The sequence below is a fragment of the Dermochelys coriacea genome, chromosome 3 (assembly GCF_009764565.3).
Source record: "Dermochelys coriacea isolate rDerCor1 chromosome 3, rDerCor1.pri.v4, whole genome shotgun sequence".
NCBI lineage: Eukaryota > Metazoa > Chordata > Testudines > Dermochelyidae > Dermochelys > Dermochelys coriacea.
Window position 1 is genome coordinate 210,924,853 of NC_050070.1, and position 18,178 is coordinate 210,943,030.

The following is an 18,178-nucleotide window of genomic DNA, read 5'->3' on the forward strand; positions in this document are numbered from 1 at the left end:
TTAACAGATATATACAGAGGCCTACATTTTCAAGAGTTACAAATGAATGAGTGTCCAATTTGATACTCCTTAAAAACACCTGGTCATTTTTGAAAATTTAGACCAGCCTCAAATTAGTATTCAAGAGACATACTGCAAGAAGTTTGACAAAAAATTAACTGTAGCAGCAATAGTGCATTTAGAGGTTATTGTGCTGGGTCAGCCCTCCCTTTGTATAAGCTGGGCTGTTTAGTTATTTTTGCCATGCATCTTTGTGGAGGTGTCACTATATATAGTTTTTTTAAATCCATTTGGGATTCCCCTAGTAGAATCTGCAGCGCAACAGAACTGGGGACCTGCAATGAGGGTAGTGTTTGGGTAATCTCAGCTCTAAAGAGAGATTCATCTGCAATACTCTAAATGAGCTATGGAAATTTAAAAGGTCTGACTATCCTTTTTTAAGGTGTGACTATAGATATATTTTTAAGATGTCTTCTAAGCCAAAAAGGGTTAAAAACTGCCATTTATCAGTACAGCTATTCTCACCTGGACAGAACTCGTCATGGTGCTCAGAGCAAATACCGTCGCACAGTCTTTGATAGTGGATTGGCTATCAAAGGCACCTTGGGTATCCATAAGTAGTACAGCCACCTAAAGATTTTTAAAAAGCAGCATTAATTCACCATGATGTTATGGTTTCACCTCTAGGCTGCTGGGTCAGATCTAGCCCAGGTAGTGGAAGTCGTTGCCCCTCTGATGACTCATTAAAACCAAGTTGACAGTCTTACTTCAGCTCCCAGTGGACAGGTGTCCACGACTCAAACCACTATCAAAGAGCGATACCCTTACTGGCATTCTGCAGAGAGGCCAAGGATACACAGATGTAGAGTTAACCTCTTCCCCCAGAGTCTCTTCAACCGTGACCAATGAGGCACTCTTACAGGGCACTGTAGCAAAGCCGACCCTTCCCGTTGACTGTGACACACCAGAGGACTTCAGTCTCCGGGGCTAGCAATCCAGCACTTTTCATGAACACTAGATGTGTGATAAAGCTTACTTCAAGAAGATATGAAGCAATTAAACATTTTCTGAGTAGGAAACAGCTAGTTTTTCTTAAGTAAGTTGACGATTAAGTGATGAACAGTAAGTAGTCTTGACTCCAAGACACGTCTATTGTCTGATCCCCATGATTTTTTAAACAGATTCAGATTTCCTTTTCTTTCAGTTATAAAAGATAGAAAAAAGAACAAATAGGTAACATTCACAAGCTGCTAGACACAAAATCCCACACTTTGACCATTCTACAATCACAGAACCAGTCAGCTAGCCCTGACTTAAAAAAAAAAGTTACAGAGGCAACTCTATACAACTCAGGATGCAAGGTTCTTTCTAACATTCACTAAGGCCACCATCTACTTAAAACTTGTAACATTATCCAGCCAATGAAGCTGCCAACTCTCCCTTTGGGCTCTAGCAGTGCCATGCCTATGAAAAATATCAGTCAAGAGCTCTGGGAGACAGAGGGGGGGGACACAGGCTTAAGAAGATTTAATCCTTGTTGTCAGCAGTCACTGCATATTTCACTACACACAATGCAACACATGAACCCTTTGCTTCACTGTGAAGAGGTTATACATAAAACTTAGATCTCAAGAAGAGTCTCACATCCAGAACCGTACAGAGAGGGATCAACAACTTCCATATACACTTAAAGCCAGGCATCCAGGGATTTTGTGGCCAGGTGTACATTCCACTGGAACCTAACTGCAGGCTATGACTGCGTCTCATTTTTCCAGAATTCCAGTATTTTCTGCAGAATACTTCCAGTTGCCAGAGCATTTGGCTATACACGATGGTCAACAGCAGTCACTTCTAGAAAGCCTTCCACAATAGCCACAGAGTATCTGAACAGCAACAGGGTGGCAAATATAAATATATATATATTCTGGCAAAAGGCTTTAGAGCAAGGCTAGAATTTCTCCCTTTCCCCCCCTCCTGTATCCCATCCCATCTCAAATAAACAAATTTTATTCTTAGAAACTATTAGGAAACTAATACAAAGACAGGGTGACTGAGAAACCTGGGGTATCTGACCACTTAAACAAAAAAAAACCAAACATCATAACCAAATTCATGAAGGCAACAAAAGCTTAAGAGGTCATAAAGAAGAATGAGTCCATTTAGTCATAGAAATGTTTACCTTTGTCCCATCAGACTTGTCAATTACAAACACTTCGTTCCAAATCTGAATGCCAGTTGTTTCTCTTTCACATCCACCTCTCCATGTAAATCCAGTCAATGGCTCGTTGTTCCCACCTATCCAACATGAGGAATTCTGTTAAGAGAAAGATACAAACTTACTCAACAGCAAGAGGATCACTTGCAGGATTGTATTTTAGCACACTTCCATATACTTCTCTGGTTTCTTAGAACAGGCTTTCAAGTTACAAAAAGCATTAGAAAAAGAGGTTGCTCAGCTGTACTTGGAGTCTGAGATACCTGCAAGATGTATGGTCCTGTGGTGCTCCAACTCTCCTGTGTCTTGTCTGCTTCCCTCGAGAAAGTTTTGGCTTTTAGGGTTGACCACATACCCCCACCCCCATAAGGGGCTGCGACCAACAGTTATTTCATAGAATGATAGACTCATAGGACTGCAAGGGACCATCTAGTCCAGTCCCCTGCACTCATGGCAGGACAAATATTATCTAGACCATCCCTGACAGGTATTTGTCTGCTTTTAACGTTATACCTTTGACTTCAGAGCGGGGATGGAGAGTGGATCATATGGATATGCACAGACCACCTCAAAAGAACTACAGAAAGACTCATTACCTGTACCATTTTGAGTGCATCCACTGCTGCAGTATTTAAAACACCTACTTCACTCTAGAAGGGGCTGAATAAGGGAACTTCAACCTCATGTCCCTAAAAACATTTAGGGTCTACATCCAATCATCAGGAAAATAGATTTCAGCCCCCTCGCCCCCACCGACATCTCACTAAAGCTCATGAAGTGCTCAGGTCCCACAGCAAGAGAGGAAATACAAGACCTCAAAGGGCAGACAGACTACTAGAAGAACCCAAGAAGAAAAGGACAATGGTAGTGACCAGCAAGTGGTCCACAAACCAGTTTGAGAGTTGCTATCTAGGTAATTCCTAATGGGTTTCAACCTGCCCCGGTAATATTTAAGAGATCACTTTACAATGAATTTAGGAGCTAGCATCTCCCAGTAGTGGTCAGGATTCAGGGAAGTAAACTGTCAAGAGTGTGGTAGGTAGAAGTCAAAAGCTACCTTAGAAAAAAATTTAAGGCGAGGACAGTCTCTCTATTCCTGCAGAAAGAAGAATCAGCCAGCAGAGCCCATAGTTCACACTGTTCTAGCTAATGTTCCTGAGAAGATGAAATCAGTCCTCAAAAACCGGCAGCATAAAGAGCAGTGGCTCATAGGGGAGAGTCCAACAGTTTCATAAGCACCAGATTTAATCCACAAATGCATCTGTTTACATAGCGGTGGGAAAGAGCAGGAATAGATTATTGATGAATCTTTTCACTGTGGTGTGTCTAAATACAAAAAGAGGTTTTGAAAGAGGTAGATGGCACGCATATACAGGAGCCAAGCGAAATCTTAATAAAGGGAAGGCTTGATTTTAAAGGTTAGGAAATGGCCCATTGGCAGAAGACTAGATGCAGATGTTGAATCAATTTATTTTCCCTGCCTGTGACCCAAGAACCCCTTAATGGCAGCTAGCAAGGGGGGTTATAGGAATATCTTCTGGTATGTACATCCTGGTTCATCAAAAAGCATCGTGTGAGGTCATAAATAAAAGCCATGGTCACACTGGTCACTAATATTATTCTGACATGTATGTACAAATACTAGTATATATATTGAAAATATGATTTTGAAATCTTTATCAAGGCATTCATCACCAGCAGAGGAAGACAGGTTTTCCTTCAGACAAGAGGTAAGAAATGTTTCTCTCTTTTGGGATGTAAATTATAGGTGCCAACTTTCCAATCTGCTGGGGGGGTGCTCGAACCCTGGCTCTGCCCCAAGCCCTGCCCCCACTCCACCCTTTTCCCCAAGTCCCCATCCCCACCCCTTCCTGCCCCATTCCACCTTCCCCCCCACCAAGCATGCCATGTCCATGCTCCTCCACCCCACAGCCTCTTGCACACCATGAAACAGCTGATCCCAGTGAGCAGGAGGCATGGGAGGTGGAAAAAGGGGAGGTGCTGATCGCAGGGCTGCTGGCAGGCAGGAGGTGCTGGGGGAGGGGCTTCCAGTGGGTGCTTAGCACTCACCATTTCCCTGTGGATGCTCCAGCCCTGAGCACCCATGGAGTCGGCACCTAGGATATAAATTAAGCCTATTTACAGAGGAAGGCAAATAACGAAGAGATGTGAAGTCGACAGGGAAGCATCACACAGGCAAAACACAAGCCCTGTCTGAGGACAGACCATGCACTTTGAGGGCATATGTACGAGGCAAAGACGACACCCTGTCATCCTGCACCTAAGAAATAAATGGGCAGCACATTTACCTTCATGAAAACAGGACCTCAGCCAATCTTGTTGCAAATGCTGCAAAGAACTTTGCATGCAAAGCTTCTTTAGACGGGATGTTAACCTGTTAGTTACGTTTAACCTCTAGAAAGCAAGTTATGATTTGTTTTACATGTAATGGTTTGTTTCCAATATCTTTACTTACTATCACTTGAATCTGGAATGTTTGATAAATACCTCTATAATGAAAAAAGAATAAGTTTAAGTGCTGTGATATTAAGCAACGTGCTGATCCTGAATTGAATCCACACAAGCAGGTGTGCACTGTTCCTTTGGGAACAGCAGACTTGATAATTCTGTGAGTAGCCAGCATCAGGAACTGGTAGCACAAGGGAATGCTTCAAAGGGACTGGGGTGCACCAATTATTACACTGAAAGGCAAAGTCAGGGCTGCATAACCCAGAGGAGAGTGCTTGAGTGACTAACAGGCTGGTGCTGTTAGAGAGCTGATAGCCAGCTAAGCAAAGGCAAGACTCCCTCATGCTGTATGCAGGGGGTAAAAACTCATTACATATCTTTCTGTAACTGTTGTTCTTGGAGATGTGTGTTGCACATGTCCATTCCACTGCAAATGTGTGCATGCCTCATGCACAGTTGGTGGAGATTTTTCCCTTAGCAGTAAATGCTGGTGGAGCGAAAGCACCCTCTGGTGCCTCACGTCACTGCACATAGTACAAATGGCCATGCTGCCCAGACCCCACCCCTCCCCTCCAGTTACTTCCTACGAGAAAGACTCTGATAAAGAAGGGACAGAAAGGGAGGGGTCATGTGCAACACATCTCAAAGAACAACAGTTACAGAAAGATACGTAACCATTTCTTTGAGTGATTGCACATCTATTCCACTTTAGGTGACTCACAAGGTGTTTGGACTTGGAGCCTACGTGAACAGGGATTGTTGGACCACCTGTTCAAATCTGGCAGAGTCTCTAGATTGATGAAAGATGGCACAGTGGGAGGCAAACATATGACAGGCAATCAGGTTTCTCCCTTCCAAGTGTCCAGTATGGGAACACCAGCCAGAAAGGCCATGGAAATTGCCCGAGACCTGATTGAGTGAGCACCCACTTTACTTGGAGGTGCAGAATCAGCCAAATCGGGGTCTCAGACACACAAATCCAGGAAGAGATCCTCTGGGTGGATACTAGGCAGCCTTTTACTCTGTCTGAAACTGCAACAAAGAGCTGAGACAAAGACCTGAAAGGCCTAGTCTAATCCAGGTAAAAAGCCAAACCTCTTCTAACATCTAGAGTATGGAACTTTTCTTCCCCATTACTTGAATGAGGCTTTATTTTCTGAGTTTCTTCCATCATACTGTCTAAAGTCAATCTCTTCCATTTTGCTACACACATTTGTCTAGTAGATTGCTCTGGTTCAAGATCTGCAGCACTCGTCTGAAGAGGGTGAAGGAGAGTCATTCTGGACTTTGAAGTTGTGGTGTCAACTCTGAAGTAGCAATTGTCTAAACAATGGAACGGGGGCTCTCTCTGGGCAAACCTCAGTCAACGTACTAAACAGGCCTATGGAACTTGCAGGCCTATGGAACAGAGGCTGCTATTCCAAATGAGGCAAGTTTCCTTATTTGAATCAAGCGAAGATGATTAGTTGCTTTGCTCCAATGTTGCATGTTCCTCATTTGGTACCAAGAAGTGATGCAGGCAGTCCTTGGACTTGTGACACAATTGGTTCCTGCAAATCACATCTTAAGTCAAAATGTTGTAACTCAATTTTCCCATTGGAACGTCGGATCGACGTTCTTCAGAGAAATGTAAACACAATCTCCCACCCCCATGGTACATTTAACTAGTTGTACAAGGGTGTATAGGAGGGATCAGTTATCCATCCCTTTTTAAAATCCAGATACAGTTTTGGTCTGACCATTACAGAATAAACAAGACAAGCAGGGTGGAAAGCCTCCATATTAGATCTAATCACAGAGGAAAATACCCAAACCAAACTCAGTTTTACTTACACGACACTATTGGCCATACAGATGAATACAAGATGAGGTCATGGGTATGGAAAAGCTTACACTCCAAATTTACAAGAGGGTTTTTTCACCAAACTCTTAGTAAGGCCTTAAACTGTGGCAATATCTTGCTCTCTTCCCCAAAATGCTGATCAATCAGCACATCTGCCATTATTTTAAAGCAGCAAATAGTTTGACAGCACCAATTTGAAGTGGCCTAGGATTGAGTGTCAAGATTTAGAATGAAATCTGTTTCCCTTGAAGTCAATGTCAAAACACCTCATCAACTTTCATAGGGTCAGCATTTCACCCTTAGATTACTTTTCAAAAAGGCAACAATTTACCCTGGTTCTCACTATCAAGGACTGATGAGCACACACCAGAATGCCTTTGAGGCCCCCTAGCATGGCAGTTAATTTTGTATTACATATTGTTTCTATCCATGGGAGATGGCTGTTCAAGGTCACTGTTCAGTAAGCAGATGAAAGATACTTGAACATATGTGCACTGTTAGCTTATACAAGTACTGATATGTAGAAGTTTGTTTTCTGTAACTGAGAAATCTAGAAAACATTTAATTGCTCTCAACTGCAGTTAAAACTTGCCACTCTTCCCCTTACTTAATGCAATGTCTGAATTGAAGCCATTTATCTTTTTAAAGTCCACAAACTGAAACAGTAAACAGTCAAAAATTACAAGTATTATGCAATCATGCTTTTTTAAAGTCTGAAATATTGTTGCTATAGTCAATTAGTCCACCTTCTCCACAAATCTGTCTTCTTCCATGCTGCACCTTATACATACAGTATTCTCCCTAATCTCATCTGGAAGTCACTACCCTCTCTCAAATCCTTCCTCCATGCCAATTTCTGTTGTGACACCAACAATAAGTTAAGCTAACCACTGAAGGAAACAAAAATACTTAGAGAATATCTGAACACACTTCAGAACTGAAGATCAGTATTACTAATGCATCACACATCATAGCTTCTGTCAGCTGTGCTCATCGCACCCAGCAAGGGCTCCATGCATTCCTCCCCATAAGATCCCTGTGGGCCATCCCGCCTGCCCCTTATATTTCAGGGCCTGAAATGCTATGTGCCCCTTTTCCTTCTTCCTCCCTCACATGGCAGAGGTCTGTGTGCATTCCTATTCTTCCCATGCCTCCCCCCATATTAGGATACCCTATTCCCCTCCCTGCCATCCACTGCCATTATTCCGTCTGTCTGGGAGATAAGTGATTCAGGGTGTTCAGAGCAGAGATGAGATAGAGGCATTGTTATGTTGCAAGAAATTAACAGGCATCATCAACCAATTCTTTGAGACAATTGCAGAGGTGCTTGCAGATGTGCTAATCTGATGGCCATGCTCCGTTTTTCCTCTTTAGGTTCCCCCAAAATCAATAGGGCTCTGGTTATTGATGCCCAGACTATTCCCTGAAATACTCGAATTGACTGGATGCTATATTCAAATGTTTTCAAATTACAGACAGAGAAATGCCATCATGATGAGGGTAAGGCCTTCGCAAGCTCTGCCAACTTGACACCATGTCAATATTTCTGAAGTCAGAAGGGCAGGGGTTTTTTTTTGGTGGTTTACTGTTGTTTTTTAACAGGAATATGGTATATAAACAAGGTCGCCAAAGCAGAGAACTAGCCAATTAGGTGGTATCTTATTTATTCCTGCAGGAACAGCCTTCAACTACTCACCTTGTTGTACATATATCTAAGCATGAAGTCCAGTAGAAACGATTTCCCTTTGCGGAAAGCCCCTGCTACAGAGACAACTACTATATTGAGATCTTTTATGTGTTCCTGAAGCAAAATGTTCTCCAACGCCTTTTCATCAAGTTCAAAGTTATGGTCATCTTCACGCGCAAGAACAATTTGTATAGGGCAAGGCTTCCAATATGCTTTGATACCCTCGTCATCTTGGAAGGTGGAGTCATCACATTTCTTATCTAGAAATTAACATTTGAAAAGACAATTAGTGAATCAAGCTAAACATACAACACTTTTCTGAATTCTGATAATGAAATTACAGGTCACATACTTTTGCCAGACCTGACGAACTCTGTAGCTCGAAAGCTTGTCTCTTCACTAAAAGAAGTTAGTCCAATAAAGGATATTTCCCCACCCACCTTGTCTCTCTAATACCCTGGAACCAACATGGCTATAATAGTACACATATACTTTTGCCATGACTAAATCTGATGACACATGGGTCAAGGCATTATCATATTGCTATGAATGATGACTTTGCAGGTATTGCAAGTTATCTTGGGCCAGTTGTCAGAATTAATTATATTCTCCATTTCATATGGATCTTGTCCCCAATGGCACAAGTTCTCTGACATAGAAAACCATCTATTTTTATGAGTTCCATATGTAATACACTGCAGAGCAGCATCTGTATCTTAGCACCTCAACTTTCTTTCAATTGTAAAGGAGTCTTGCATTCCAAAATTATCTTTTCAGCATTAATATTCTGAAACCCTCTCTAAAGACCTTTGGAAATGAGCTTCTGTCACAAATAAGGATCTTTGCTACCTCTTCTCACTTAAATAAAAATAGAAATTAACATAAAAATTGTATGTTAAAGGGGACATAAAACTTATTTTTAGAACACTACTACATTTCCACTGACACAGAAGATTGACAGTCTGACAGTTTTGGTTACTAAATTGGACTAACTTAATATTACCTAGTGTTTCATAGAGCTACACTGAAAAAGACAGTGTTGAAATTTATGAACTGCTTCTTTCCAGTTCCAACACAACACTGACTTTAATCACTAAGCACATTGGGAAGTTTGGACTTTCAACACTGCTTGTTAATAATTAGCTAACATCGAACACACAGAACTAGAAGCCATTTTAAGAGAATACGAAGTAATAGGCAAGATAATTTTATGCATATATCCTAAATGAGCATGCAAAATGCAGGCGTGATTTTGCACCATTGGAAGAAAGTGTCTTGAATGAAGCATTAAGTTGGTCTTTTCAAAGTCAAAGATTTAGAAACAGCTTCTCTTTTTTGAGCTGACAATTCTTCCTGGCCTAGCAGAGAATAAAGGCCACCATATCTTTGTCACAGTTTCACATTATACATACACACAGACATTAATAGCAGCAAGTCCCAACGTAGCCCTGAAAGCACCAAAATTGGCCTTCTCCATCAACAGGGTGCTAAGAGTGCTACAACTCAGGTTAACCTCAAACTTTCATTCAGATTCTCCTGCAAGTGAAGAAAGTCAAGACTAAGTATTCCCAATGCTGTATAAAAAGCCCAAACAGAAAACACATCTTTAAGATTCTCTAGAAAAAGGGAAGACAAACTTTTGTTGTTCCTTGAAAATTCACCTTAACATTTATCCTTGAGCACTACAACTGAAGATCCAGCAAAAGTTGGAGATTATCTCCTTTAAATATTCATGTCAATATGCAAGGGCTTATTCAAAAGTCCAATGTGCAAATCCATTATATGGGCATGCAAGGCATCCCTGATTTCTGTTGTGCATGTGGATCCAGCAGCAGTCAGCACAGGTACACTATCTGGTTGCGTGCACTTATGCAGAAATCTGGCAATGTCTTGAGTCCACTCCTGGCAAAAAGATCCCTCCTCCTCCCTGTGTGTAAAACACAGCAAGCCAAAATAATGCAGACTGTACGGACTACACTGGCATCCAAACGGTTTTGAAGGCAGCACCAATGGATTTCAAATGCATATTCAACCACCATTCTACAGTCACTGGGTCTGCAGCTTACTCTTCTTTTGCCAGGTCCTCTGAAATCATGGTATGGATTCATTTGCTATGGCAACACTCGATAAACAGTGTCCCCTAGAGTAACAGTGGGGACAGTGTTCCATTTATAATGTCATTTGGTGGGAACGTCTAAGTTTGTCCATGAAGGTAAAGTCCCAATCTCCAGAACACCTGGTGGTATGCCCCCTGCCAGTGCATCCCAGTGGTCGACCAGAGCCTGCCTAACGACTGAGTCGTACCCTTTGTAGTTTATGTATGTGCGCTCCTTGTGGAGGGCAATCTATATCCACGAGTCCAATCAATGGCCCCAGTGCAGTTTAGAAAGCCCAATCAAAGCCAGCAATGATTTTAGGAACATTTGTCATGCCCATCACCTTTGGGTACATAGTCCTGATTGCTTCACAAACCTCTGCCCCTGTTGTGGCTGTTGCTGCACGTCCCCATAGTTAACGTGTTCCGGATGGGCAGCAAGTACTACTCGATATGTTTAAAATAATTGTTCCAGGGACCATTTGAGGGTTGACACCAATTTGCTTCTCCTTTTCTACTAGGAGTGTGTTGAAAGAAACAGCTCAATATGCCACACCAACAGGGCTTCTGAACACAGGCAGGATCCTATTTTCCTCCCACACTAAGTGACACCTGGTGGAATACCAGGTCCATGTAGGCTTTAGTTTGCTCTAATCTCCAGATGATTTGTGTATAGCTGTAATTCACAGAGAAAGCAAGCATTTTGGGTGTGAGGCTTTCCTGACTGTGTTCTAGTCAAACCATAATGCGCATTGCGGTCATTCCAATTTGAGCTGAAGGAATGTGGAAGTCCAGATCCAACGGAGAGTCCATCAATAATCTCAATCAAGTCCAGGAGGTAGAGGTCCCCCACTACCAGGATGCAATGCAGCAGGTACTTGCACGAGTTGTTTTCGCAGGTATTTCAGGATCCAGTGACGGCTGTCTCTTGTGGGAAAATATCAGGTATAAACAATTGATGCTGCCACCATTTGACTCACTGATAGCAGAATCCTAGCCAACATCTGCTGGTTCTGACAAGTCATTGGCAGGCCTACAGTATCCTGGATCCTGCTCTCAGACAGGGATACCTCTGAATAGAGCACCTATGGATTCCAATTGTTTTGTGGCATAGTAAGACATTTAATAGTTTACCACAAAGCTTAAAGGCTCCAGTGGCATGACAGTGACCAACTGCGATTCTTGGCAAGAGCTGTCTATTGTCATCCAGTTCTAAGAACACACGCACTCCAGTCTATGAAAAAAATTTCTGCTCCCAACATTGTGAACACATGACGTCTCATGGCCTGCTTAAATAAAAAAAGGGTAGTACTCAGAGTTTATAGTGCTGAAAAAAGACTTTCAAAGCAGTGGGGAATTGTCAAAGTTCCTGCCTGAAACCTCATTTTCCCTTGAGGGCGCTACTTCATTTTGAGCACCCTGCATCAGTACCTCCCTCAGCTCTTACAGAAATAGGCTTAATGGATAATTACCACAAGGCTCTTTCTCCTCTTAGCTTTCATAGCAACAGAATGATCTTTAAAACCTTTCTACTTACAGTCCCAAGATTAACTGAATTTCACAGGAAACATGATATTGTCTTCATTCCATCAACAGTAGATGTGCAAACTTTAGAAGTCAGGCAGATCCTACGATATGAGTCTCAGATTTCCTCAACTCCTACAACTGTGCATATTGTCTGGGCCTTGATAGAGTCAAAGCTAAATAGTTCTGGTCCTATATCAAAGATGAGTATTGCAGAGAACACCTGTTTAAGTTAGTGTTAGAGCCTATTCCACCAGGAATCTATAAACAGAGTTTGTCACACAGCACTCTAGAATCAACCCTTTACACCTATCCCCCACAGCACTGTTGAGACATACTTGCCTGTATCAGAGTAGCAGCCGTGTTAGTCTGTATTCGCAAAAAGAAAAGGAGTACTTGTGGCACCTGAGACACAAATTTATTAGAGCATAAGCTTTTGTGAGCTACAGCTCACTTCATCCCCTCTGTTTTTTCCACCAAATGCATCCGATGAAGTGAGCTGTAGCTCACGAAAGCTTATGCTCTAATAAATTTGTTAGTCTCTAAGGTGCCACAAGTACTCCTTTTCTACTTGCCTGTATGTCTCAGTGTATTCAGTTTTCTGTTTTTCAAGTTCAGTAGTCAGGTTTGGCCTAGTTTCCTCAACTAGTATTTTCCACACAACTAATACTATTAGGCACAGCTACATGAATTCAAGTTGGAGGCATACAAAAAAGATTTATAGTTTCCTACCTCAAAACTGAACTCTGGGGAATGGGTCCATCAAGTATCATTACTTAAGCGTTTGCGTTTATGAAAGTTAATTCTAGCTAAGTCATGACTAAAGTTGAGCATGATACTAAGTTGCAGGCTTGAGTTTGCAACATGGATGAGATCAGGAACAAAAATGCACTCGGGGGGAAGTGTGAGGGGGAGCGTTCCTCCCCCCACCCAAAAAATTGGTTTTTGGCTTGGTACAAGCGGGAGAGGGATTATGCAGCTGCATTTGGCTGCTGAAAGGCCTTGACTTCTAGCAAGTCTTGAAAGACTTACCAAACATCTACTAGCCAGTGGGAGATATAAAAGACAAGGGTAAGAGTCCATTCATCAGTGACATGAAGGAGCACCAAACTGATGAAAAACCAAACTCCCGATGCTGGGATTTCTACCAATTTTTTCTCTGGACTATGCTTAGACCTCCATCTTCTCAGCCTCTGGCTTGTAAGATCTTACAACAATCTGAAGTAGAGCCCTGCACAGGACTAGCATAAAGAGCCCTGCAGCAGGACTGGAATCCCGTAGGACCAGCTGCCGTAACAGCTGGAATAGGTGGGAATGGGATTTTAAAAAATCCTGCGCAGGGCTCTAATCTGAAGCTCCACACACTTACACACCACAGATGCACAACAGAAGCAGGACTTTTGTCTCATCTACTCCTCCAAGCCACATGGCTGTCAAAAGAGGGGCCAGGAGAGATAGAAGAAAAGTCATCTCAAATAGTGTAACTCTTCAAAAATAAAATAAAATAAAAAAGCTGGTTGAAGTGGTATGGGGAAGGGAAGTGTCCTTTGCCGCAGTGAATATCTCCTCTCCTCAGGACTCTACAAATCTTTCCTGGTGTGTGGTGCCCAGTATTGGACAGTACTTCAGCTGAGTCCTCAGTAGTGCCAAGTAGAGCAGGACATTTACCTCCAGTCTCTTACATATCAGCTTTTCACAGCTGCATTACATTGACTCATTCAGTGTTATCCACTATAACTCCCAGATCCTTTTCTGCAGTACTACTGCCCAGCTAGTTATTCCCCATTTTGCAGTTGTGCATTTGATTGTTCCTTCTTAAGTGAAGTAATGTGCACTTGTCTGAATTTCACCTTGTTGAATTCAGACTATTTTCCAATTTGCCAATTTTAAATTCTAATCCTGTCCTCCAATGTGTTTGCAACCCCTCCAAGTTTGTTGATATCTGAAACGTTTATAGGAACACTCTCCACTACATTATCCAAGTCATCAATGAAAATATTGACGAGTACCAGCCCCAGGACTGACCCTTGCGGGACTCCATTATATACATCCTGTCAGTCTGACAGTGAACCATTGATTAACCACTCTGATTTTGGTCTTTCAACCAGTTGCACATCCACCTAGTAATTTCATCTAGACCCACATTTTCCAAGTTTGCTCAGAACACTGTCAGGTAGGCCTGTGTCAAAAGTCTTGCTACAATCAAGATATATTGTGTCTACTGCTTCCCTCCCTTTCCCCTCAACTCCCCACCTATATCTGATACAGTAACCTTTTTAAATAAGAGTTGCTGGCTTTTTTAAAAACAGATGTCATTTTGCTCCTATGTTGATATTTATAAGGGAAAGTGATACAGGAGAATCTGAAAGGGAGTACACAAAGTGCTATCACATGCACAGTCAACTGAAAAAACTGGGGAATTTTGTCTCGATAACTTTCCAGTTATAGCGGCAGAGTGTCCTGTGGCACGTTATAGACTATGCTCCAACACTTCTGTTAGTCTATAAGGTGCCACAGGACTTTTTGACGCTTTTACAGATCCAGACTAACACGGCTACCCCTGATACTTTCCAGTCATGGTAATCTTGGTTTTGCTTGTAAGCACACTAGGTACCAAATTTTCAGACAAGTCTATTTTAAAGTTTATAGTGGCTCCTTTTAAAGGGAAGTTTATTATGATCAGAATGTTTACTATTTGAGCTTTTGGATGTAAAGTTTGAGCTAAGATTCCACGCTAGTTCTTGTTGAGTCTTGTACAGTGTGAAGAAGCATAATTTAATTTTTAAGGCTCTTGTCAGACCTTTTTACCCAGCTAAAGAACCAGCATTTTTTAGTCTCTCCCCTTTCTCTAGTGACAGAGGCCTGAGTGTGGTTAGTGTTTTGGGGTAGTGAACTGAATAGAGAAAGCGTAGGCATGTGTGAAATTTTAATAGAGTTACAAGTTCTCTTAAGGGTCAGATGCAAATAAAATTTACTTTCCTTTAGTTAATTTATAAGCACATTTACAATATCTAAACAAATAATTCATAGTTCAGTTATGAGACAGTTCTGCTACGCTCCTAAGTGATAAAATATTTAAAAAACAAAATCAAAAAAACCAATTGCTATCTACCCTTTTTTCCAGTTGTCTCATTTTGTAAATTCCCAGCAAGATTCACATGAAAGTTATGGCACCACTGCAGACTTCTACGCATCACTGCCTTCCTATTGCTGACTAGCAAATGCTGCCAAGTAGCTCATTTTAAGGCCAGAAAGAATTAAGTGTTTTGAATATTTCTGTTATAAATAGGACGGATGAGTTAAGTTCCAAAGACTTGTTTGGATATCCAACAAGAATGAGGGGGAAATGAATATTTAACGCTGTGCCCCCCCCTGCCCCCTTTCTAATTACAGAATTTCTGTTTCTTATGTTTGTTAATTCTGGATTGGTTATATGAAACCATAAAAAGGCAATGTACCTGAAGCTACATGACCACAAGGGAATGGGGAGAGAAGATATTCTGATGACCTAGAAACCCAAGAAGTGTCATAGCTAATTAGACCACAGGTCTGTCTAATCTTAGACGACAAAAGAAATCAAAGGTCTGTTTATTGAAAGGTTTGTATAAAAGGGCAGAGGAACAGTCTTTCCCACTAAATGGAAATATTGGAAAGCTGGTATTTTGTTGTGTTTTTTAATTGAAGAGGAAATGCAGGAGACTTTTCTGCAGGCAGTACATTACTGCAGGATAGGTGGCAAAAAGTTTACACTCCTCCCCACCCCAATATATTCAGCAGTTTGCTTCCACACAAGTTGAGCCTTGGAAAAATGCTGTAATAAGTATCTGCAAAGACTGTAGTGGCATGAATTATGACACAAACCCAGTCATATTTCACTATGCACTTCCTGTTTTGGGGACACACTATGGATCAAGCAGCTGAGACAAATATGATCCTCTACTACTGAAGAGGAAAGTTTGGTTGTTGTTTTTTTTTAGGGTGGGGAAGGAGGAGACAGTGACAAACAAAGTTTCTCTTCCTTCTCACCTAGAGGACTTTTATTAGCACAGGACTTCTGCACACAGCAAGACCCAAGCAGCAACAGCAAAATGAGATCTACCAGGACAGTGCCAAGCTGCATGAGGCTGTTCTGGAAAATACTATGGTAAGTTAAGACATGTGAATGAGGAAGAAAATAAATGCAGCATCTCAAGTTCCCCTGTCCTCAAAAGAGTCTTATTTACTGCCTCCAGAAGCGGTCAGATCCCATAAAGCACATACACATTGGGAAGGCAAGCAGAACTTGTCCAAACCTCAGGCAACCAACTTCTTGTACGCTGAAGTAGATTTAATAGCATGCATTATCAAACTGGGATTGTATTGAAATTTGTTACTTCTCCAAGGCCAACTTGGATTCTGTATTTGATTGTTTAACAGGAAAAGTTGATCATCCTGATTTTTCCTAGAGAAAGATGAATTTTAAATTATAACTGGTTGTGGGAAAACCAATGTTAGTGAAACTACCAGGTTAACTTTTGCTAGACGAGGGGGAGAAAGCTATGTGTAGGAAGGAACAGCACAAGCTCTTCCAGTAACAGCAGAGGACAGGGTGAATAAAAGTTAATGATTTTTATTTAAATTAGATATTTTGATTTATTAAATATTTTTTCTTGAATCCCCAAGTCTCATCAAAAAATGAGGTAAAGGCTGCTTTTCTATCTAATGAAAGAATTGGGGAAACATCTAACTTTTGAGGTCAAGCTTTATAAATATGGCACAGTAGGTCAGCCTAAGTCACTTAGGAGACTGTCATTTTCAAAAGACTTACATGAGTAGGAACGCAAGTTCCAGTCATTTTACTCAGGCATATTCGAAAAACTTCCCAGGCTAAGCTGAAATAATCAGTTTAATTAATGGAACACAGTTAATCCTCCAGTTTAATAAATCATTTAGTTGTACATGTGGAACATTTTGATAAGAGAAGTTTCTATATCCATAACATTTAAGGTTGTTTTGTTAAATAAAAATAAGTTTTATATGCTGTTTGGAATTTAATTGCAGTTACCATCTTAACACAGCTTGACAATTCAGGAGCAAAAAGTTAAATATCTAGTAAGTGAGCAATATATCATTCACCACTTTCTAACATACTGAAAACGTACGTTTAAGAATCTGAAAATGTTAAATTATATAACTGCTTAAATTAATGTATATCATTATAGCGTATCCTCCTAGGTAGTAAAAAAAAGTACCAAATCTAGCACAAAGGCTATTTAGTTGTAAATCAATGTTTTAATAGTTATGTCATCCACTGAGAATGCACCTTTCTTTAGAAGAGAGCTGAAGTACAAATGGAAAAGCTGATTAAAGTTGATTTAAATCGAGGCTTCCCACTTGGTGATTTAAATCAATCTGACCTCCCAGAGGACTACTCAAGAGAGAGAGAATTGCAGCCAAACAAGTAAATTTCCTTTCCCTGGGTTCCCTACACCCTCCCCATATGAGAACAAAGAAAAATTCTTATGCTGCTCGTGCATGAAGCATTTCCTCATCATAAAGGTATTGAAGTTATCCAGGATCATATCAGTTTCACGCCATTAGGTCCTGTTTACACTACAATTTAAATTAACTTTGTAACCAGTTGGTGGCATGGATGGTGCTAATACAATTTATGTCTACATACAATGTGTATTTCTGTTAGGCTTGGTCTACACTAGTAACTTATGTCAGTATAACTATGTCACTCAGGTGTCTGGAAAATCTACACAGTTATACAGACCTAGCTCCCAGTGTACACAGCACTATGTCGACAGGAGGACTTCTGCTATCAACATATCTACTGCTTCTTGTGGAGGTGGATTAACACGACGCCAACGGGAGAAGTTTTCCCACTGGCGTAGTAGCATCTTCACTGAAACACTACAGAATTGCAGTTGGACAAGTGCAGCTGCGCTGCTGCAGCATTTTAAGTGTAGACTTGCCTTCCACATTATTCATCCTTTTAAAAGGGTGATAGAAGAGAATGACAAGATGGCAAGGATTATGAAAGGAAGACAAGAGGGAGCTGACTGTTTCCTTCCATCAGTCAACCAGGTGAGTTTGAAATACTAATCCAATATTGCTGTAATTATTACTGAACTTCACTTTTCTACATAGTGATCATATACACACAGCAATCCTTTGTCATTGCCCTTTATAGTCTTTAAAACCTTGTTTTCATTTGAAGGGACAGTCACCTTAATCATGCTTCTGTCTGAAGATTTACTAACCTATTATTATAGGACCTTAATATCACTATAACCAATACATGGAAGCTTCCCCCCAGTTTATTTTGGGCATCTGAGAAAGTGTATTGTCAGTTTCCTC

At 41.1% G+C, this 18,178-nt stretch overlaps 1 protein-coding gene across 6 annotated transcripts in view; it reads right to left on the minus strand.

The window, feature by feature from the left end:
• ATL2 (atlastin GTPase 2) overlaps positions 1–18,178 on the minus strand; it is a 58,304-nt gene that overhangs the window by 25,268 nt on the left and 14,858 nt on the right. For all 6 annotated transcript variants that reach the window (XM_038394577.2, XM_038394575.2, XM_038394572.2 and 3 more), the window contains exons 2-4: positions 8,224–8,474; positions 2,180–2,314; positions 526–630 (exon numbers count right to left, since the gene is read on the minus strand). In XM_038394577.2, the coding sequence (XP_038250505.1) occupies positions 526–630; positions 2,180–2,314; positions 8,224–8,474 (491 nt within the window). The remainder of the gene's footprint in view (positions 1–525; positions 631–2,179; positions 2,315–8,223; positions 8,475–18,178) is intronic.